General features: G+C 40.8%; 3 protein-coding genes across 3 annotated transcripts; all 3 read left to right on the top strand.

Annotated features, from left to right (window-relative positions):
* Window positions 1–3,510: 3,510 nt before the first annotated feature.
* On the top strand, window positions 3,511–8,758 carry LOC115688399 (uncharacterized). The gene is made up of 14 exons (XM_056321468.1): window positions 3,511–3,797; window positions 3,918–3,990; window positions 4,397–4,645; window positions 4,771–4,847; window positions 5,047–5,206; window positions 5,498–5,522; window positions 5,796–5,885; window positions 6,167–6,332; window positions 6,736–6,809; window positions 7,112–7,178; window positions 7,488–7,559; window positions 7,910–8,043; window positions 8,132–8,205; window positions 8,482–8,758. The coding sequence occupies exons 1-14, from the start codon at window positions 3,723–3,725 to the stop codon at window positions 8,571–8,573; spliced, it is 1,428 nt and encodes a 475-aa protein (XP_056177443.1). The 5' UTR covers window positions 3,511–3,722; the 3' UTR covers window positions 8,574–8,758.
* A 697-nt stretch (window positions 8,759–9,455) lies between these two features.
* On the top strand, window positions 9,456–10,340 carry LOC115688400 (dirigent protein 18). The gene has a single exon (XM_030614209.2). It carries the CDS (start codon window positions 9,509–9,511, stop codon window positions 10,265–10,267), a length of 759 nt encoding a protein of 252 aa, XP_030470069.1. The 5' UTR covers window positions 9,456–9,508; the 3' UTR covers window positions 10,268–10,340.
* A 1,254-nt stretch (window positions 10,341–11,594) lies between these two features.
* LOC115688398 (beta-glucuronosyltransferase GlcAT14B) lies at window positions 11,595–17,196 on the top strand. The gene is made up of 4 exons (XM_030614206.2): window positions 11,595–12,410; window positions 12,501–12,576; window positions 12,706–12,821; window positions 16,238–17,196. Exons 1-4 carry the CDS (start codon window positions 11,756–11,758, stop codon window positions 16,750–16,752), a joined length of 1,362 nt encoding a protein of 453 aa, XP_030470066.1. The 5' UTR covers window positions 11,595–11,755; the 3' UTR covers window positions 16,753–17,196.
* Window positions 17,197–22,285: the final 5,089 nt, after the last annotated feature.

The following is a 22,285-nucleotide window of genomic DNA, read 5'->3' as shown; positions in this document are numbered from 1 at the left end:
ATAAAAAATATTTTCATTATCGATAACAATTTATATATAAATAGTTTCGTAAAACGATGAAAATGTTATTAATTTATTCATTTTTGTTTTATTTACTTGACTTGAATTAGTGACTTCATGATTTTTCCTTCCTACCTCCGCCCAACCTAATCCTCTCTTTGTTTTCGACAGAATCCAACAGCAAGTTTACTTAACTCGCTTTACAATGACAGGGACAAACCTAAACCCAATCATATTTTACCTAACGAACATGCTTCTTCCGAGTTTTTAGAGCTTGAAACTTGTCGTATTATTTAAGTAAAAGTGAAAAATAATCAAAGTATTTCAAATTCGGATCGTGAATGTAGTATTACGATAATGTTTACTGGTCGAACTTTAACGGATTCATTTGGAAAAGAACGGGGGACAACTTGATCGATAATTTTTAAAACTCTCCCCAATGTTTAATTTAGTTCTTAAAGTTTTATTTTGTTCACTCTTTTAAGGATTGAATTCCCTAAAAAATCACAAACTTTAGGTCAAGTCCCAAATTTGCCCCGAACTTTTTTTTGTCTAGGAAAAAAACCCAAACTTTAGGTCTAATTCCAAATTTGTTCTGAACTTTTTTTTGTCTTAGAAAAAACCAAAAACTTTAAGTTCAGTCCCAAATCTACCTTGAATTTTGTTTTGTATAAAAAAAATCAGCAAATTTCAATTTATTTTCAAAAATATATCCCGTGATCTAATCTCAACTTGACGGGGCATTTCCACGTTGATAAAAAATCCACATCAGCAAAGTAATAAGGCAATAAGTACATATCGACGTCGCATTTTCACTTCGATAACAAATCCAACCCAATAAAAATTGTTGAAATTCTCCAAAATAAAACCGTTCTAGGATATGAAAGTTAGGGACGATAATAAATCCACCCCAAAATTTTTTTTTAATTTAAAAAAAGACCCAATTTTTAGGTTCAGTCCAAATTTGTCACGAACTTTTCTTTGTCTAAAAAGAAGTTCCATTACTTTGTTGATGTGGATTTGTTATCGATATGGAAGTGTTACGTCAAGTTGAGACCGGATCACGAGGGTATATTTTTTAAAATAAATTGAATTTTGGTGATTTTTTTACACAAAATAAAATTTGGGGCAGATTTAAGACTGGACTTAAAGTTTGGAGTTTTTTCTGAGACCAAAAAAAGTTTGGAATTTTTTAGGGAATTAGGCCCTCCTTTAAGTTAGCGTACTTTTGTTTGATTTCTTTTAAATGGTTGTGACATTGGAAAACCATAGTAAATGTTTAAAAACTTATTGACGCCATGGAAATGATCATTTTACTGCTAATCACATACAAATTTTTTTTAAAGATGAATTAGTCAAGCGCTCAAAAAGTCCTGATTTAACATATTAAGGTAATACTTGCCAAACCCCCAAGTCAACACTCACCAACAATAATCAAACGTAATGAAAATGCTAAAATCATCAAAGCTCACAAAACGTGAAACGAACTTTGGGATACCTGAGCCGTCTGTCCGGTATAGTTGTAGTTGGGAGTATTCAAGAAGGATCGAGAGACCAAAATCTCAAACGAGCTTGAAGCGGTCCAGGTCAATCGAACCTAATTTCTCGGTCCATTCGGAAAAATTGTCTTTACTTGCCATCAAATGCATTTTTAGTGGTCCTTACCAAAAAAAAATGCATTTTTAGTGGTTGTTTTCCTTAACAGGCGAAAAATGAGTCCTATTGGAGCATCTAGATAGACTTTTTTTTTATTATTTTGTACTTTAGTTTAATCTTAAAATTATAACGATTGCACTTTGGTTTCATTTAGTCTTAAGCACTCAAAATTTTCACGATATAAATGTCAATACATAGATGTACACATATTTTCTTCAAGTTGAACAATAGTTAAAAAAAAAAAAAGAACAAAAGTTTAAATTTTTAAATAGAAATTAAAATATATATTTATATATTTTTTTATTTAGACTAAATTCTTAACAAAGCGAAGGAAGCGCTGCTGCTTTCCAGCCAACGGTAACTTGGCGCGGAGCAAACGGGTCCCACACGCTCTAGAAACGCGGTGGGACCCACTCCGCTCGTGCCTGCGCTTGCGCCCCTTTTTTTCCTTCGTTAAGACAAAAGCGTAATAATCAGCATATTTAACAACTGATCCGACACTTTGTTAAGCTCTAAGCATACTTAATTAAAAATTAATCTAATTTTCAAAGCATTGATTTTATGGAGCGCGAAAATAGCCCGCGTATTAAAAATTACGATTTTTTTTTAGTATTTGCTTAGCTTAGTATCCCTGAAATACTCATTAGCAAAATCCTTAGAACAGTGAAATAGTCCGTGAGTTTACTGTTAGGTTGGTTCCTCGTTATTAAAAAATTCGCAACAGAAATCAAGAAATTGCCGCATTTTGGACCCGATGCTTTCAGCTAACAAAAGAAGGTTTTGTACTTGTCGCATTAGTGGCTCTACAAATCCGTGTCCTCGTGAACGAGACTTAAATGGAGAGGAATGACCACCTTGAGTGCCAGGCAAAATCAGATTAGGAAAGTTTGCAACTTTCGACACAAGAAGTTTTTCTCGTCTTATGCGTAATCAGTGATTTGGGAATCGAAATATTTCTTATCACATGCAACACCCGCTCATCGATGATGGTTGCTTCTAGCTCATTAGTTACAACCTTCCTGTTAATTTCAATCTCAACGCCCAACTCTAGCTTCTCCTCAATACTTTCAAGAGAGGAAAGGAGAAGTTAAATGATGACTTACAAGCAAGGTCCACAAAGAAGAAATGAGAAGCTTGAAGAACACAAAGGGCTCGATATGAAAGATAGATGTGAATGCATTCCCCTTTCCTTTGAATTTGAAATCAGTATTGATCCTAGCAAGTTACCAAAGTAGAAAAGAAAACATACAACTCATTTCTAGTTCCGTCATTTGAAGAAACTTGCACCCGAAGTGTTTGATTTGGTTGCATGAAAAGGTCGTCTGCTACCTAATTACCAACTTAATTTGACCTATTTCATATGGGGGGTGTCTCAATGAACTGTTTACATACATATACCATATCATATAAACTCCCAAAATCTACATGTATCTAGAAAAATTTAACTTTGCAATTGTAATGATGTCTCCAGAGATCCCATATCAATGAGGTATTGAATTCCATTAAGGAGAGACAAATCGTGATTATCAAAAAAATTGTCAAGATTACAACTATCTTTCCTTATCTTAATGTTTTCATTTTGCCAACTTCAAGCAACACCTTTGACAAATCGCCACTGTCCTTTTGTCTGTATCCCCTGTTCTCCCGGAAGCTGCAAGAAATCACCATTTGATTAGTCACACGCACACCCAGTTCATAAAAAAAGAAATAACGCAAAAAAGGAAAAGAAAAGGAGAATGCTGAGCTGTTATGCTGTGGGGGAATGGACAACCGCACAGGTCAACCTACAACCAAGCTGCTCAGTCCGAAAGTCGAACAAAGATCACAAGAGAAGGGAAGAAAAATGATAAGAAAACATTATTGCCCAAGTGAATGTTGTCAGTAGTGAGGACAAGTAACGTGACAGGAGAAGATTACAAAAGCTAGCCGTGGAAGCTAGCAGTTTGGATTGTAGGTCCAACGGCTATGACCCCCTTAAAAGCAGCATGACTATCATATACCGAATTCTTTTGTTCTGTATTTTGTGCCTGAGTTAATTTTTTTTTGCTGGGTATCATGTTAAAGTTATGCACCAGAACAGAAAGCTAAATGATAATATCTATTGCAATGCGAACCTGCTGTCCATCAGAGCTGGTGGTAGTGTTTCTTGCTTTTTGTTGTATTATATAATGAGCTACTGAGCTTGAGCGCTTGAGCTTCCCTACAAGGTCAGGTTCAGTCACTCATTTATTATGCCTTTTTTCTGGGTGTGCCCTTTGTAGATTTACTTGAGAGAAGTGGATGGAATGTTGCATTTACATGCACTTGCAGCTCTTTGTTCTGTTCTGCACTTAAGTGTTAAATTGTATTTCTCTCTACTCAAGAACACAAAGTTTCTACAAAATTATGTTCAAGTCGTTTCCTGTTCCCCTGTGAGTTCACATTATCTCTGCATTGGTAGATGAAGGAGATTTCAATGTTCAACTGGATACATTTTCTCTGGAGAAGATTTCACAGTCTTCCTATGAACTGAGCTTTTGGGTCTTCAAATTTGATCTCTAGAAGATACTCCTAGTCTTCTACTTTATCAGTGGGGGGAGAAAAACCTTAACCCAGTAAACGTTCTGAGCAAACATCATAAAGCCTCACATTGTTGTTCTGTAGTGTATTTATCTATTCTTCTTCAAAGATTTTTTAGGCTCTTTCTGGTTTTTCTGTTTACGTTCTCATGTAGCTTCACTCATATCATCTTCTTACTTAGTTTACAGAATGAGTGAGCCCGTGGGAGCGGCTCAAGCATCAATAGTAGATGTTGCAGCCATTGATTTAGAGATCGATCATCGAAGGAAGGAACCTCCGAGATCGTCAGAACCCAAAAGCGCGGCGTTCTCTGATGAAAGAAAAAAGTCCTTAGGAGCACGGTATTACTATGGCATTATCTTTCTGATAACGAATCTTGTCGCGTGGTTCGTTCGTGACTATGGTCAGAAGGTTCTTCCAGAGCTTCACTGTGAGTCAATGCTCTTTCATCCTCGACTTGTCGGTGTTCAGTAATATCTTTGTGGTAAATTTGTACCCTCTTTGTTCCACATGACATCTTCCATAATTTCCAAGCTTATATATTTGTTTTTGCAGATTTAAAATCTTGTGGAAGTGGGGGAATTGCCTGCTTCCAGACAATGGGAGTTCTCCGCGTGAGTCTAGGATGCTTTGTATCCTCAACATATTTTTTGCAAGCGAGCTCTGCCATTGAGGACAGTTGTATCTCTTGCTTTACCTTTCTAATTCGTTTGTTAGAAGACTAAACTTCCCAATAGACATTGCCAAAGTTCATCACCTCGCAAGCGGTGTAGGTAAATGGTTGATGAACTTCACCTAACATCATGTACACCTTGACATAATACGCTCCAGATGTTTTTCTTTTTGATGTTTCTCACTACACTCAGTACGAGAAAGCTCCACGATGTCTGCAACATCTGGCATTCGGGATGGTGGGTTGTGAAGTTCATCATTTTGATGGGGTCAATGACAGCTCCCATATTGTTCCCTTCAAATCTGATTCACTTGTATGGTAAGTTAGTTTGTGCATAACTAAGCCTTGGTGAAATTTATGCTTGAATTTATGCACATAGCGTTCCTCTTGTCTTGCCATGCTCATACACACGTTCGTTATTCTTCCCCATAAACTCTTTCCTTAACCTGCCTTAAGATTATACTTTCATATGTTCAGCTCCTTTACTGAAATGTAGCAATTGTATTAGACTAAGAGGAATCCAATTTTATTACTGAAATATATACTTATCATCTAAAGAAACTAGCTACTAATCTGTCAGAATAACGGCCTTCTATAATGCTTTTGCAGGTGAATTTGCTCGAGTAGGTGCAGGGTAATTCTCATCTCCTTTGATGCATTGATAAATTCATGTAAAAAAATTTGCAAAATTAAAAAGCAACAGAAACTGAAAACCACTACATGGAGCAAGAAAAAGTTTATATTTTGAGTGCTATGTAAGTTGGGTTCTGATTCTGAACATCAAATAAAGTAACTACACATTTCATGGGGCATTATGCCTAGAAATCTCTCTGCTTTTCTGTTTTCTCTTAGTCGATTCTCAAAATATTTTGAAGTCCCACTCATGACATCTTCCTTTAAAATGTAGAATCTTTCTTGTGCTTCAGCTCATTAGCGTGATCCAGTTCATTGCTTGGTGGAATAATCACTGGATGCCCGACGGAGAAAGTAAGCGAAGGTATTCACTTGATGAAGTCATGCACTGGCTGCTTGTAGAAGCACATTACTACCGGAAAAGACATACATACTATTTATCCCAAGTTTTAACAGCATTCATGTGAACGATAGCCATAAACGAAGAAACATTGGCCTTATGACTGATTAAGCCTACATCAGAGTGTTGCTTTCCTCCATTGTTCTACAATTTTGGCAGATTGTCCTTTTATATTTATTAGGCTTGAGTACTGGGGCTTTTGCGTTTACTTTAATTCCATTATAATGAGTGCTTGGATCCTGCAGCTGCTCTATTGGATTGGTGATGTCCACAATCTTTTATGTCGCGTCGGTAGGAGGGATTATCATGGTTTGCAAATTCTATGCTTCGGGACAGTCCCTCAACATATTCTTCATCACTTGGACCGGCATATTGCTTGTAGTGATGTTGGTCATATCCTTGCACTCCAAGGCATGTTACACAAAATCAATTGAAGTAATACGCAGTATATTTACATATATAAATGCCCAATTGCTGCTTAGATGTCTAACACATGTTCAGAAGCAATCTATTAATTATTGCAAGATCATTTTCGATTTTTAGTAAGGTTTCAAATTTACTAGCTAGAACACTTGATGATACTTTTTGTTCTGTAACTGATGCATCTATAATCTTCACAAGTGAATTATGTTGAATAAACTAATTATGCAGAGACTCACACTGTAAAACATTCCTCTGTTAATTTATTGCCCAATCTTTGACTTTGTACTTGCTAGCAATTAGCAGAACAATTAAATTTGTGTTATTGGAAGATTACCAGAATAAGACATCATGTCTTGTTCCTAAGATGCTAATGCACGTATGGCTAGTGCAGGTCAACAGTGGCCTTTTATCTTCAGGAATAATGGGATCGTACATTGTGTTCCTCTGTTGGTCTGCCATTAGAAGGTGAGAAAATCTTGCCCAAGTTTGCGGATTTTACACTGCAAGTACATATTATTTTTCTCTTTTATCTAGTTTCCAATGACTGTATTTTATCTTGGAAAGAACCAGCATCATTTAACAGTTGTTTCGGTTTTTATTTGCTTAATTGAATTTACACGAATACCATATTCTATTGCATAGCACTTGCTCATAAATGTTTTCCTGCAGTCGCAAATCAGCACTGTCTTACGATTTTTCAGTTGTTTCTTGAATGCACGAACAGTTAATATTTCCTCCTGTAAGAATATAACTGATTTTATGTTTAGTGAGCCTGCCATACAGAACAGCAATATGCAGAAGCAAGGGACTCATCATGATTGGTTTACTATACTGGTCAGTTTTGAATAATATGAATTCTCTCGATTTTCTCTTGGTTACCTTATTCTGTCAGAAGCGAGAAATAATCACCATGAACAATTTCTGAAAGGGCTAATTTGGTATACCACTTTTCATGACTTTTCTAATGATCGAGGTTTTCATCCAGACTGATGTAAACTTTAATTATATGCTGTGAAAAGAAAAATGAACTCAATTTTTATCTGCTTCTCATACTAAGAGAAGGCAAAATGCTGCATTTGTTCTCTTGATAATCTTCTCATCGGTGCTTCCTTTGTTTCATGATTTGTCATTATCTTGCTTCAGAGCTTCCTCATTGCAATATGTGCGATTGTCATGGCGACTTTTTCTACTGGCATTGATTCAGAATCCTTTCAGGTAGAATTTCTGTTCTCTTTCTGTCTCAACACTTGTTGAGCTTTCTCATGTCTTCACCGAATCGCCATTTTTATTATCCTTCGAGGGGTCATTTCATTCAATCATGCATAACTGTCATTGCTTTTCCTTGATTTTTTTCCGAAGTGGTTGTTTCTTTGATAACTTTAATCTGGGAATGCCGGATCAGATGAAACTGTTATTCATGTTCTAAAGTCAACTCTATTGTTAGATTACATAAAATTTGCAAAGTAAAAAGGCAACTCCAGGGAAAAAGGAGAAGTCCCTCCACTTTTCAGATTCATCTTTCCTTTGTCTTGCAAGAAATGCTCAATTCATCTTCTTTTTTCCAGTTTCGAAAGGACGAAGTTCAATTGGAGGATGACGTGCCATACAACTACGGGTTTTTCCACCTGGTGTTCTCTCTCGGAGCAATGTACTTCGCGATGTTGTTCATCTGTTGGAACCTCGAAAATACCACCAGGAAGTACGAAAGCCTTGCTTAATCACTTGCCTTGTAAATTTCTTGAATTTGCGCAAACAATTCATGAAGTTGACTCTATGAACTAAATTAGGTGGATCATCGATGTGGGTTGGGCAAGCACGTGGGTGAAAATCGTCAATGAATGGCTCGCAGCCACGATCTACTGTGAGTAGTAGACACATGTTTTGCTTAGCTATCGCTATTTACTTCAGGTCATTTGATCACATCATAAGCCATACACAATCCAGTCACTTTCCATTAATTCACACTGCATAAGCTCAAACCGATTCTGACTCACGCAAGCACTGGTATCTATCAGTTGAAATGAATCAATGTCAAAGTAAGATATAGCTTAAGGAACTTCTTTTGAACAAAAAGAGCTGCAAGTTTGCTATATGTCTTTATTTCCTCTTCTGAAAGTTTTCGACATTGCCTACGCAGTGTGGATACTGATCTCGCCGGTTGTAAGGCAAGCCAAAGTGATGGACCATGAGGAACCACGAGAACACACGCAGAACTTGGCCGCATCGTGAAACAACTTCAGAGAGATGAGATGTAGATTGATGTTGTAGCTGCATTATTCTTTCTCTGTATGCTGTATGAGCATTAATTGTACTAAAGAACAGACAAATAAGACATCGAGAGTTTCGCTAGGTAAAATTAGGAATTAAAAGCCAGTGAACCATGGATTTGTTAAACGACCGAGCTATTTTCTTCATTCTGAACTTAAAGAGTCGACAGTTGCGAAACACTTCTGTTTTGCAAAACCAATAGCGCAGCATCGTCCGAGTCACAATGCTAGTTTGACGAGTTAAGAATCAATCTAATTAAAAGATGAGATCTGGAATTACTTTGTGATTATTTTTTTATAGAAGATAACAATGAGTAAAGAAGAACAGCAAAAGAATTATCATTGCTGTGACTAAAGCTCGAAAAGGGGTCGTTCTATCCAGGCTTGGCAACACGTTTTTGCTGATTAAAGTAAATGTGAGGACTAAAAACTGCATAGCAAAAGCTTTCTATTACTAGGACATGTTGCCTGCCCATTCAAAAGATGTATATGATAACCAGGATTAGCTGTACCTGCCTCCCATGGAAGATCTGTCAGCATTTGATATGGAAAATTCAGTATATAATGTTGAGGACTAGATGGCTTTTGTGAAGTCAAAGTCAAAGGTAGATGGTCATAGACTGATCAAATATGACCCGTTTTGGAAACCACCCACCTGGTCAACTCAGCATTATGCATTGAAGTGAAAGCAAAGCAATACTGCAAATAGTATCTGCCACACTATAGCTAATATTGGACCCAACCACTTCACTTCTTGGCCGCTAAAACAACTCCAATTTCTTGAGGCATCCCTTTATAAAGACCAAGAGTCCCTACTGTTCTCATCCACCTTCAGTCAGAGAATCATCATTAAGCACACAGACAAACACAGCTCAGAGCACTTTGATCAAATACAAGATGATCCACAAATCATCAGTACCCTCGATTCTCTTGGCGATGATGCTGATCGGAGTTACGTGCTCATCGGCGATCGCGGCTTCGGCGGGCCAGGGGGGGACCGAGCCGGCCCTCGAATTGTACATGCACGACATTCTTGGGGGTAGCAGCCCCACAGCTAGGCCCATAACTGGCCTGTTGGGCAGCATTTACAGTGGCCAAGTGCCCTTTGCAAAGCCAGTGGACTTTCTTCCTCCACAAGGGGGCGTGGCCGTTCCCAATGCAAATGGTGCAATCCCTACGGTCAATGGGCTCAATGGAATCCCCCTAGGGACAGGCCTCGCAGGGACCCGGTTTGCCGGGACGCCCGACAATGGCCCAAACCCAAATGGCGTCCAGACCCAGTTGGGGCCCGACGGGCTGGGCCTCGGGTTCGGCACGATCACCGTCATCGACGACATCCTGACCTTGAGCCCCGAACTGGGGTCGCAGTTCATTGGCAAGGCCCAGGGTGTGTACGTCGCTAGCTCGGCTGACGGGACCACGCAGATGATGGCCTTCACGGCTGTGATCGAGGGCGGGGAGTACGGGGACAGCCTCAACTTTTACGGAGTGTATAGGATTGGGGCCGCCCTCTCGAAACTGTCTGTCACAGGGGGGACCGGGAAGTTCAAGAACGCGTGTGGGTACGCGGAAGTGAGGTCGCTCTTCCCGTCGGGCCAAAACGTTATCGACGGCGCGGAGATGCTGTTGAGGATCACTATCTACTTGAGGTACTGAAACATGGTATCAAAGCGGACGGTCCTGGATTTGTTTGGACGAACAGCTTGATTTGAAATTCCTTTATCTGGCAATGTGGAGCGGTGAAATTGTTTGCTTCAGTATTTTCTTTACCCCATTAATCCCAGAAGTGTAAAATCCTGGTTTGATTGATTGGTCTTCAGCTGAACCATTGAATTCTGTTCATTTGGAGTTCATCGGTTTAGGCACCCACCGTCGACTCTAAATCATGTCAAACTCCGGAACTCGTGCTGCATCATTTCAAGTTCTATGCATAAAAAAGTAATGAAAAATAGCCGTTGAATTTTGGCACGATTCAGAATTAAGTAAAACCTAAACAAAATATTTAAGAATCACATTAAATAAATTAAAAGTTTCAGGATCATATTATATATTGGACTAGAGTTCAGGACCGTATTGAATAAATTAAAAATTTATGATCACATTACATATTATACCAAAATTTAGGGATCATTCGTGTAATTATTCCTAATTTTTTTTGCAGATTTGACTAAAATGGACCGACTTGATCCGCACCAACCCTATTGAAATGATATCTTCTTTCCTCTCTATTTGACTATTGCTCTGTTTTTCGAAATCAAATCACAAGTTTAACTTCATATAATCTAATAAACCCATTCCACATTTCTCACTTCTCCCTTTTTTATTTATTTTTTCACTCCTAATTTTTTAACATTGACATGATACGCGACGATCTCGTGGCCACTGATCAAGCAACTAAAAAAAAGAAAGTTTGCAATTTGTCAAATGCACTGACTTACAAACATCGCAATATATTTCATCGGCACCTCGGAAGTCGAAATATCCCATATTAGGTCCGCGCACTCGTTAGCAAAAGTAAGACACTTTTGTAAATAAGTATCCAGATTACTGCGTTCACGTAATACCCGCTTGAAATTGTCCTAGCCCATTTCACATCAACTTAGAATAATTAATTTGGCGGACGCGAAAAAAAAAAAAAAAACACCAAATCTATACATTAATTTAATAAACTTAGAGTCATTCATTTTTTTTTTTTGGAACACTTGTTGGGCATACTTATGGAAAAACGTTATTTTTTAGTTAGTAATCACCAATACATTAGTACTTTTTTTTTTTTGGTCAGCACCCACCAATACATTAGTACTTGGTGAGAACTAATGTGAACTAATGTATTGAAAAGCAGCTATCTTTTTTCAGTATTAAGCCACCTAACAGTCTAACAAGTATATGATATCCCAAATAAAAGAAAGCAAATAAAAATAAAAGGCTCTTCCAGATCATCGAAACAAGAACGCCCGACCAGTTCTTGATCCGCCATTGTCACACTGTACAGACAAGTCTCTCTCTCTCTCTCTCTCTCTCTTCCTCTGTGTTGAGACAAGAGTGACGCAAAGCTCCGTTCTTGTAAGAAGATTTCTTCTCCTACTGTAAGGGCGCAAACCCATTGTCAAGCCCAACCGAAAGATCGAATCTTTTTTTCCAACCATGCAAAACCCGCCGCCGCCGTCGCCCACCGCAACCGCCGCAGCAACCGCCGCCGCCGCAACCGCCAAAGACCACCATACCCGGACCACCCTCTTCATCATCCTCGCCGCCTCCTTCTTCTCCCTCCTCTTCATCCTCTCCCTCTCCTCCTCCTCCTCCTCCTCCTCCGAGCCCTCCCAGCCTTCCTCCCGCCCTCCCCGGCCCGACCCGTTCCTCTTCCCCAACGCCCAGTCCCACCGCACCGTCTTCCCCACCGACCCCTCCTCCTCCTCCGCCTCCGACGACGGCGCCGACGCCGACGCCCCCCCGCCGCCCTCCGTCGCCTACTTCGTCTCCGGATCCGCCGGCCACTCGGCCCGGATCCTCCGCCTGCTCCGCGCCGTCTACCACCCCAGGAACCACTACCTCCTCCACCTCGACCGGTTCGCCCCCCAGGCCGACCGCGACGCCCTCGCCCTCGCCGTCCAGTCCAGCCCCATCTTCCGCGCCGCCCAGAACGTGGACGTCCTCGGCCGGGCCGACTTCGCCTACCCGAAGGGGTCGTCCCCGATCTCCGCCACTCTCCACGGGGCCTCGATACTGCTCCGGCTCGCCCCACGCTGGGATTGGTTCGTCAATCTCAACGCTCTTGATTACCCGCTCGTTACTCAAGATGGTACAGCTGTTAGCCGGGTTTTGATTTTGTTGGGTTTTGAATTTTAGTACTTGTTGATTGGGTATTGAACATTTGCTGTTGGAGTTGCAGATCTGCTTCACATACTGTCCTACTTACCCAAGGATCTGAATTTTGTGAACCACACCAGTTACATTGGATGGAGAGAGTATGATATAGCTCACTCTCTGGACACTTTCTTCCATTGGTTATTGCTTGAATTTCTGTCTTTTGGGTGAAAATGTGTAGCCTTTCGAGCTCGCCAGTGATTAGAAGTTTTCTGGTTTTTTGTTTTCAGGTCTAGGAAGTTGAGACCGATCATTGTCGATCCGGGTCTTTATCTCTTGGAGAAGACTGAAATGTTCTACGCCAGTCAGAAGCGCGGTTTGCCTAATGCATACCAGCTCTTCTCAGGTACATACTTCCATTGCACATAAAAAGCACGCCATAATCCGTCAAGTAGGAATATTCTTTTTTGTTGTGAAAACCTGGATCGACTTCAGACTTGTGGAAATGACTATTTTTTGCATAAATTCTTGGAGATTATACCAGAAATCCAAGTTCTGATGATGCTTACCCATTTTCAAATTATGGGACCGTCTTTGTAGTATAGTGAGTGATTGATTGCTTGCCCTCCTATTGCTGGTGTCAATAGCTATCTTCATCATAGAATTGGGACATATCAATTGGACCGTTGTTCAAAATGACAAAACGTTTTAGAAGGAAGATATCACTCAAGGTGGTTCCTTTAACTACCGGGATTGGTTTTTCTACTTTGAAAGTGTTGATATGTGCAATTGAGTGCATGTATAGTGGAATAGGAAGTCATGGCTTCCATGGAGTGGGATGGCCTATATTTGGTTTAAATGAATTGGAGCTCCTTAAATGAGAAGCTAGGTTTAGGCGTCCCTTCAGCTAAGTATGAGAGAGTTATGCAGCATGTTTGACGAGTCCTTTCAAACCTTTGACTGTCAGGATAACGCTTGGTGTCAAACTCACTTGGCTTTTATTCTGTTGTAAGGATGCTTACTTAATGGACTTACTCATGAAGTTATTGTTCGCTTAATTTGAATAAATAGAAAGATGTTAGCTTTTGTAGAATATAAATTCTTTAAATGAATGCAGGGAGTCAGCCATTTGTTCAGTGATTTGTTTTATGAAATGCTTTATCCGTTTGTTGCAGCATTCAGACATTAACTGGGTAGACAGAGCTATTTGTTTTCTATGCCTCTTTGTTATGTTGCTATGTCTTTTTTTCTAGTATGAAATTCAAAGAATCCGACCGGATAGCTGTGCTATTTTTTGTGCCCTTTTCATTCTGCATGCTTCTGTGGCTAGGTTGGAGTTTTTTCGAGAGTTTCATGTGGTTCGACATTGTCTTTTCTACAGATGGCAAATGATGTTCTTCTCAATGAGAGGTGGGATTCAGAACAAGTAATAATAGTCTTAGTCTGAATCAAAGAAAAGAGAAACAGAAGTTGCACAGCATTTCATAGCATGAGTGATTTCCTATGCTTTTTGACCCTTCTCAAACATTCCTCTTTCTTCAAACCTTGAGAGTTTAGCGGTGACAGCGCCAGCATATCAATCATTAGAATTAGTTTGCATCAGACTCATCTAAATTGCTCATCTGATTATGAAGTTCCCTTTTGACAACTAGAAAACTACCTGCTTTGATTATAAGTTGCTAACATGAAGCATCCTAATTTGTTCTCAACAATTTTGTTTTTCACTAAACATAAAATCTTATTTTCCTTTGCACGGGAATTTTTCTTTTGAATTCAACATAGAATAGGTATTTCATCCACCATGAGCTAGCACATTATTCAAGAGAGACAATAGGGAAGCTGATACATTAATACATACATATTGTACCTTAATGAAATAACCTTGCCACTTCATGGTTTATTGTCCTTAATGTGTGTTAACTGTATGTTACTAAGATGTCCAATAGAGTGAATAGCTTTTATCTTTCACTTAAGGTCCTTTTGGAGTATGTGCTTTAGAACCCATTCAACTTTTATCTTTCTGCGTACATCATCTGATGAGATTATGCTTAGCCTTGCCAGTCCGACCATAATTATGTGGAGATGTCACATTAGTCTTCTTAAAACTAGATTAAAACAGCCAGTTCAACCTGTTGAACCAGGAACGAGCTTGTTTATTGGCCCATCGTGGTCAAAACTTGGAATGAATGAGGGTTCGGTTGTGGTTAAACAGGTAAACCGGTCATCCAATCTGCTTGGATGGCTCTTGGTTTTTTAAGAAGTCTGAGTGGCTTGTGGAGGCTTGGCTTTGAACCCACACCTTCCTTTTTTTTTATAATTCAAGGGCGTGACCATTATTAGCCGGCTATTAAGAATCCATCGCCATAGCCATTCACTTGAATTTGAGTTCCCCAGAATAGGTAGCCATCGGTTTCTTAGTTAAAAGCATGGGATTGCCCTTATCACCAGGTCAATCTCAGGGTGGGTCCCACCCCCTATTATTGTAAGTCCAACTGGCCATTTTGTTAAATTGTTTGTAACTAAATGTTTGTTGCATTGAGTCCTAGGGAGTGAGCTCCTCCCTCATAGTTTTGCGCATCTCCACCGTATTGGCTGGGATAAGTTATGTCACTAATATATATTCTAAACAATAGACGATGGCGTCATCGACCTGTGGACTGGCGGATTCTACAAGTTCACCCACCAAAGGAACTGACCTTGATTTTCCTCTACTTAGGCTTCAAAAATATGGTCACATCGACATCTTGTATGCCAAAAGTTATAAGAATAGACAAATCGTAAACTGGATAACTATCTCCAATTTGCACTTTCGGTCATAGTCATCCAACTTTGCTATTTCTTTCACGTAGGGCACTACACTTCTAATAATTTCAGTTAAGCCATTAAATAGTTGACATTCCTGTCAACGAACCACCGGATAAATGATGAGATTGATCATGTGATCTAAAGTCAATTGACCTCTGAAGAAAGTTGGACTAACGTTGGGCGAACTCATAAAGTGAACTGAAAGTTTAGCGACTTGATTGAACAAATTAAAACTATAGTGACTAATTACATGAAACTACCGAAGTATGGGGACCGATAGGAGTAATTTGCCCGACTTACATTTGTTGTCCATACTCTATAGCTGTTGTACTTGTTTGTTTGTGTTACTTGTTACAGACCATGAAGTTGCCTGTTATTAACCGATTCAGTTGCAGCAAATTCATGGTCTAGCAGTCTCATGTAATCAGATTGCCTAATTGAATGCTTATGCATCTCGCCACTTACTGTAAAATTATCTTCTTTGTGTACCTGGCAACTATCTCCTTTCGATGTATGCATTTTGGAACTTCAGTTCCAAGTAAGACTAATAATAAGTTATCTCTCTCCCCTACTTAATTTGTATTTTTAAATTCACATTTGCATGAACTTAAATATGTGCCTGTCTTCTTATTTATACTGGGTACCATTTCTGCTGTTCACTAGCAAATTCAGCTCTTGTGCAAAAATGGATAATTACAGGCGATGAGACTGAATACTTCCTCATTTTACCTGGACAAAAAATATGAATGCCCATATAGCTCATAACAACTATTTACAGTACGCCGGTGAAATTTCAAAGCTTCATTTGCTTTATATTAGGTTGTCTCTATTTGTTTATTTATTGGTGCGTTAAAATCGGCTTCTTCTTCAGTTAAAGTAGTTTATGAGTTCTGTGATCATCTTGCTGCTCTTTTGTTTTGGGCTGCTAGGTGGTTAAAATTGTCAAAATTTTTTGGTACTTACTTTTGCAACTATCACTGCGTAGTTAAACTGACAGTGTATTTTTCTCTTTCACAGGTTCAACCTTTGGAATTTTAAGCCGTAACTTCATCGAGCACTGCATCCTAGGAACTGATAACCTCCCCAGGACTCTCCTCATGTATTTGTCAAACACGCCTTCGTCCCTTTCAAACTACTTCCCCACCATACTATGCAATTCTCATCAATTCAATCGTACCGTTGTAAATACTAACTTACAATACACTTCTAACAAATCCATGAAGGGGGAATATCCTGAACTAGATTCGAATGACTTTGACAATATGATAAAGAGTGGAGCGGCCTTTGCCTCCTCATTCCCAATGGATGAATCGGTTCTTGACCGGATTGACCGAGAGATTTTGGGGCGCTATCCCGACAAAGTGGCACCTGGCGGGTGGTGCTTGGGTGAATCTAGAAACGACACCTGCTCAATTTGGGGAGATGCTGATGTATTGAGGCCCGGACCTGGAGCAAGAAGACTGGAGAAGTTTTTAGTCAACTTCTTGTCCAACGGTACTGTTCTGTCTCAGCAGTGTGTGGTGCTCGATTGACACAGTCCCACTTGTAGAAGTTGTCGGAAGAACCTTGGGGGCCAAATTTTCGTGACCGAGATTCCTCAATCTGCTGATTCTTTTTAGCTAGCAGTCATGGCCATCGGGGTTTGGCCAAGATTGGTGACATCAATTAACAAGGCATTACTACATGAAAGGATGGTTGTGGCCAACCTCATTTAGTGGGAAAAGGATTGGTTTTTATTCTTGTGATGTGAAATTCCACTTGTTCCGCTGCCAGTGCTGACCAGTTCAGCCCGTTGGAGGTGGATTGCTGTGCAGATGTTCTGATCCAAGGAATGAGGAACATGGTGAGCTACGGTTTGCCATTTTCATACTTGGGTGCTTTGCTATGAGAGATTTAAATTTGGAACATCCTTGTAAAGTTAACATGAAGCATTTGGATGAAGATTGGTTGCTTGCAAGAATGGGCTCTCTTTTCCACTTGTTGTGCAGTGAGTTTCTCTTGAGGCTTATCGCTGGTCTTTCATTTGCTGGATTTAGAAAGATAGGATTTTTCTATCTGATCAGATGTCAATGACATTGTTGTCATATATTGACGTTTTCGAGTGCATGAATTGTATCACCCAATGGTTCTAGCAGTAGCGGATAGACCCTTAAAATGTAAGACTTGCTCGGAGGGGAGGATGTCGTAGTTATTGGGTTAAATGCATATGGAATCAGATCTTACACTAAATCCTGGAAGAAATTATAATGGCAATCTTTTGGAAGGAGAAATTACGTTTATGAAACCTGTGGGATATAGATTTGGAATGACACGATAACCATGGAGTATAATCTTCGGATGTAAATCAACTGGCCTGTAGATCTGTAAATCTCTGTTTTTCTTTTAGGACTTTGCTTTTAAATGCTTTAAGAAGGAAGAAAAGATCTACATGCCACTGTTTTATCTAACTTTATATTCAGCAGATTGTGATGGCAATCCTAAAATCTTCTCCTTTATTATTGGAAATCTTTGTAGGGATATAGTAGAGGTGGCAATATGGGTCGGAAACCCAATTTCCAACTCGGTTTTAGTGAGTCGGGTTGAATATGGGTCACTTTAAATTATAAGAACGGGTCAAGATGAGTTTAAAACATCAGAGCCCGACTCCATAGGAGTTTGTGCGAGTTTGTACCGGACTCATATTCGTTCCATTTAGATTATTAGCTCAGGCTCAAACTACTATTATGTGAAATCCAACTCTAACACGGCCTGCGAAACTTTGGGCAAGGGACGCAACTCGCCCCCGTTGCTCGCCCCTCGAGGATCGCCGTTGTCCCCAAACTACTATTATGTGAAATCCAACTCTAACACGGCCTGCGAAGCTTCGGGCAAGGGACGCAACTCGCCATCCCCCCCCCCCCCCCTCATTCGTGTACCGTCGCCATCAACCACGACCTCGGCTTGGAGGTCCTTGACCTACTTTGGCGAGGACCTCCACCGGCTTCGAATGTGAGGTTGAGGACCTCCCACCTACTTTGGCGACAGCATTGATCTCGGTTTTTTCTGGATGTCCTTGAACTCCAGTGGAAAAAGGCAACACAGCCTATCGAGGGTGGCGGGGCGGCGACGGTGGTCTTTGACGTGACAGAGTAACACTATGCATGACAGAGAAGTTGGCGTACCAATGCTGACTGGGGAAGAAGACGATACTATGCAATCTCACAACAGGATTGCTGTTGGTTAGACTTGCAGCCAAGCAGAAATATTGTCTTCTTGTGTTTCAAAAATTTCTTCTTTTCTTTTTCATTTTTTAGGAAATTAGCTTTTTGACTTTTATGCTTTTTATATTGATCTTTGGAAATTCCTTTTTGCTATTTAGGGTCCGTTTGGTAACCATTCTGTTCCCGAAAATAATTTCTGTTCAGAAATGATTTTTTGTATTCTATTCTCGGAAATAATTTATAAGCATTTGAAAGCGTTTGGTAACTGTCCAAAATTTCTTTTTATTAATAATATTTTAAATATTTAAATATTTCTTTTTTTTTCTTTTCTTTTTTTCTTCCTCCCCTTCCTTGGCCCATGGTCAGGTCGTCGGCGCCGGCAACTGGCCACAGGCCAGGGCTGGCGAGGGTGGCTCACGGCTTGGGGAGGGCCGCCGAGGGTTGCCCTCGCCCTGGCCGGCCCTAGCCGGCGACCGGCAACTGGCCACAGGCCAGGAAAAATGAAGAAGGCCAACTAAGAAGAAGAAAAAAAAAATTCTTTTCCATTTCTGATTTTTGTTCCCAAAATAAAAAATTACCTTTTTTTTTATTCTTGATTTTATTCTAAAATTGATTCTGGGAACAAATATGTGTCCGGGAACAAAAAATTTACCAAACGGATTTCTATTCTTTTTTTGTTCTGGGGAACAAAAGAATAGAATCGGGTACTATTTGACAAGTTATCAAATAGCCCCTTGAGCGAACGATGAGATTAAAAAAAAAGGGTCTTTTTAATGTCGGGAATTTATTAGAACTCACATCAATTTCGTGCTCGCTCTTGAGCATCGAGCTTCCTTGTGGTTTGGCAGCGACAATGCAGCAATGGCGACGGCTGGTAAGTGATTTCTAGAGCTGTCTACATTTGTCAAGAGCATCTATACCGATGAAATTTCTTCCCCTTCTCCAATTATTTTGTTTTGTTTTGATTTGCCGTTTTAAAGATTTTCTTTTGATATTGTTTTACGATCAATTTTTTTGTTGGCATTTGGTACATTTCCTTATTTTCTTTCTTAATGTTACGTTTCTTGATGGGTCTGAGTATTTTCATATCTTTCAGTACTTAGGAAAGTAAAAATTTATGTCATATATAACTTTCTAGGCATGGTCTTTTCTGCTAAATTAGATCAAATTTTTTTCTACTAGGTTCCATTCATTTGGCGAAAAATGTGGCATTTTTGGAAAATGTTTTCCGGGAAGTCATTTTCCTGGAAAATGACTTCATTTTCCGATGTTCAGGGAAAATGACTTCATTTTCCGATGTTCGGCTAAAATCTAAAAAAGTCTCGAAAGATATTTTCCGTTGTTCAGTATAGAAATGATTTTCGTTCTTGCAATACTTTTAATATTTTTAATTTTTTCTTTTTTTTTCTTTTTCTTTTGCTTCTTCTCGGTGGTGCACGCATGCGGCATTGCGGCCCGTGACTTGATGGCGGCTAACGGCCGGCGCCAGCGACCAGCCGGGGGCGAAGCTCGAGCATCGCCCAGGCCGGCGATGCTCGAGCTCGCCAATTCCCGACGAGGTCGAGCCTCGCCGGCCTGTGGCGACGCTCCGCCTCGCTTGATCCGGCGAGACCGGCGAGTCCGACCTCGCCAGATCCGGCGACCTGGGCGAGGCTCGAGCCTCGCCCGAGGTCGTCGGAGCCTCGCCGATGTCTGGTGACCTCGGGCAAGGCTCGAGGTTGCCGGATCTAGCGAGGCCCAAGTCGCCGCTGGCGATCAAGCAGCCCGAGGAGCCTCGCCCACGAACATGAAGAAGAAGAACCCACGAACAGCAACACCAGAATACGAAGAAGAAGAAGAACCCACGATTCCCCTCTCTCTCTCTCTCTCTCTCTCTCTCTCTCTCTCTCTCTCTCTCTCTCTCTCTCTCTCTCTCTCTCTCTCTCTCTCTCTCTCTCCCCCACGAACAGCAACACCAAAAAACAAAAGAATCAAAGCATCAGTAGAACCTCGAGCCTCGCCCAGGTCGCCGGATCTGGCGAGGTTGGAGCTTGCCGACCTCGGGCGAGGCTCGAGACTCGCCCGATGTCTCCAGACGGCGGTGAGGCCGAGGTCGCCTGAGGCCGGCGAGCTCGGGCCTCGCCACTGGCCGGTCGCCGTCCACAGCGCTGAGGAAAGAGAAGAACGGAAAAAAAGACAAAAAAAATAGTGAAGAAGAAGAAGAAGCAGCTCCGGAAAATGAATTCCGCTTTTGAGAAGCGGAAGTCATTTTCCACAGACTTAGGCTATTTTGTGAGAGGGGAAGGAAAATGTTTTCCCACAGAAAACGTTTTCCGCCCCCCGAACACCGGAAATCCCGGAAAATATTTTCCGGAAAAATATTTTCAGGGGCACGAACAGAGCCTAAATTCGATCAAATTTCTATCACCGGGAGAATTAATATGAAGGTTTATAATATGAACCCAACCCCATCCATAATCCGACCCCCGAACCCAATCCACGTTTTCACATTTCTCATGTGCCATGGGAAGTCTTAGCCCACGACCCGACCCGAGCTCCCTCACCGACTCCGTGAGCCGGTCCATAAAATCGCCCATTCTTTAGAGGCATCGATTTAAGGAGAAAAATTAATAAGAATTGGAGCTTTGGTCCGTTCGGATATGTGTTGAGTCCGGGTTAGGTCGGGTCCTGTTGCTAACAATGTAATTCATTAAAAAATATGTTAAATGTAGGTTAAATTGGTTAATTGGGATCGGAGCATTTTTCATCGACTCAAACCCGATCCTATCCACCCATTTAATGGGTCGAGGACATAGGCAATAATGTACAAAAAAAATAGTAGTACATTGATACAAAGGGAAAATTACCAAAAAAAGCCTTAAACCTATTTTACTTTTGCCAATTCAATCATATACTTTTCAATTGTGGCAATTAAATCTTAAAATTTTCACATTTTGCTAATTGAGTCCATTCAACCAATTTGAGAAAACTGTTAAAAAAGTCATAAACCTATTGCACTTTTTCCAATTCAGTCATAAACCTTTAAAGTTTGCCAATTTAGTCCTAAACCTTTTTACTTCTTGCCAATTCAGTCCATCCAGCTAACGCTGATGTGGCAATTTTTAAATTTTTTTTCTTTTTTTTCTTCTGCACTTCTTCCTCTCTGGTCAGTCCGGCAAGGCCGACCTCTGGTGAAGCTCGCCCTCGCCGGCCACGGGCGAGGATGAGCTTGCCCGCCGCTACATAGGCGAGATCGAGGTCGGCCTTGCCCAACCAAGGCGAGGCCGGTCAACGTCGTCGTAGGGTTCCACCTCGCCTAGCGATGGCGAGATCGGCCTTGATCTCGCCCAGGCAGCGGTGGGCGAGTTTTGCCAGAGGCCGGAGAGGCCACGCCTCTGGCCGGTTGTCGGACCGGCCAGAGAGGAAGAAGTGTAGAAGAAAAAAAAGAAAAAAAAATTCAAAAAAATATTTTAAAATTGCCACGTCAGCGTTGGCCAGATGGCCAGCGGCCATGTCAGCACCGCCCGGTCAAAATTGGGCGGATAGACTGAATTGGCAAGAAGTGAAAAGGTCTAGGATTGAATTGGCAAAATTGAAAGGTTTAGGACTAAATTGGTAAAAGTGCAATAGGTTTTTTTTTTTTTTGATAACCGAGGTGTTCGCGCGGCCGGCGAGCTAGGGCTCAAACCAGCGGTGATGCCCGACTAGTCCTTGAGGGGGGCTAGCGCAGCATCCCACCGCCACGACCCCCCACTTAAATCACCGATGGGCGAGTTTGAACCCAGGACTTCTCGTGAAAGGAACTGGGCGCAAACCAACGCGGCCACCGATGGGTGGATTGTAAAAGTGTAATAGGTTTATGACTTTTTTGACAATTTTCCCCAAC

This window comes from Syzygium oleosum, unplaced genomic scaffold (genome assembly GCF_021117445.2).
Source record: "Syzygium oleosum isolate NSW1041296 unplaced genomic scaffold, Sole_v2.1 Sole_v2.01, whole genome shotgun sequence".
In the NCBI taxonomy this organism is placed as follows: Eukaryota; Viridiplantae; Streptophyta; class Magnoliopsida; order Myrtales; family Myrtaceae; genus Syzygium; species Syzygium oleosum.
This window is presented reverse-complemented; position numbering and strand designations above follow the sequence as displayed.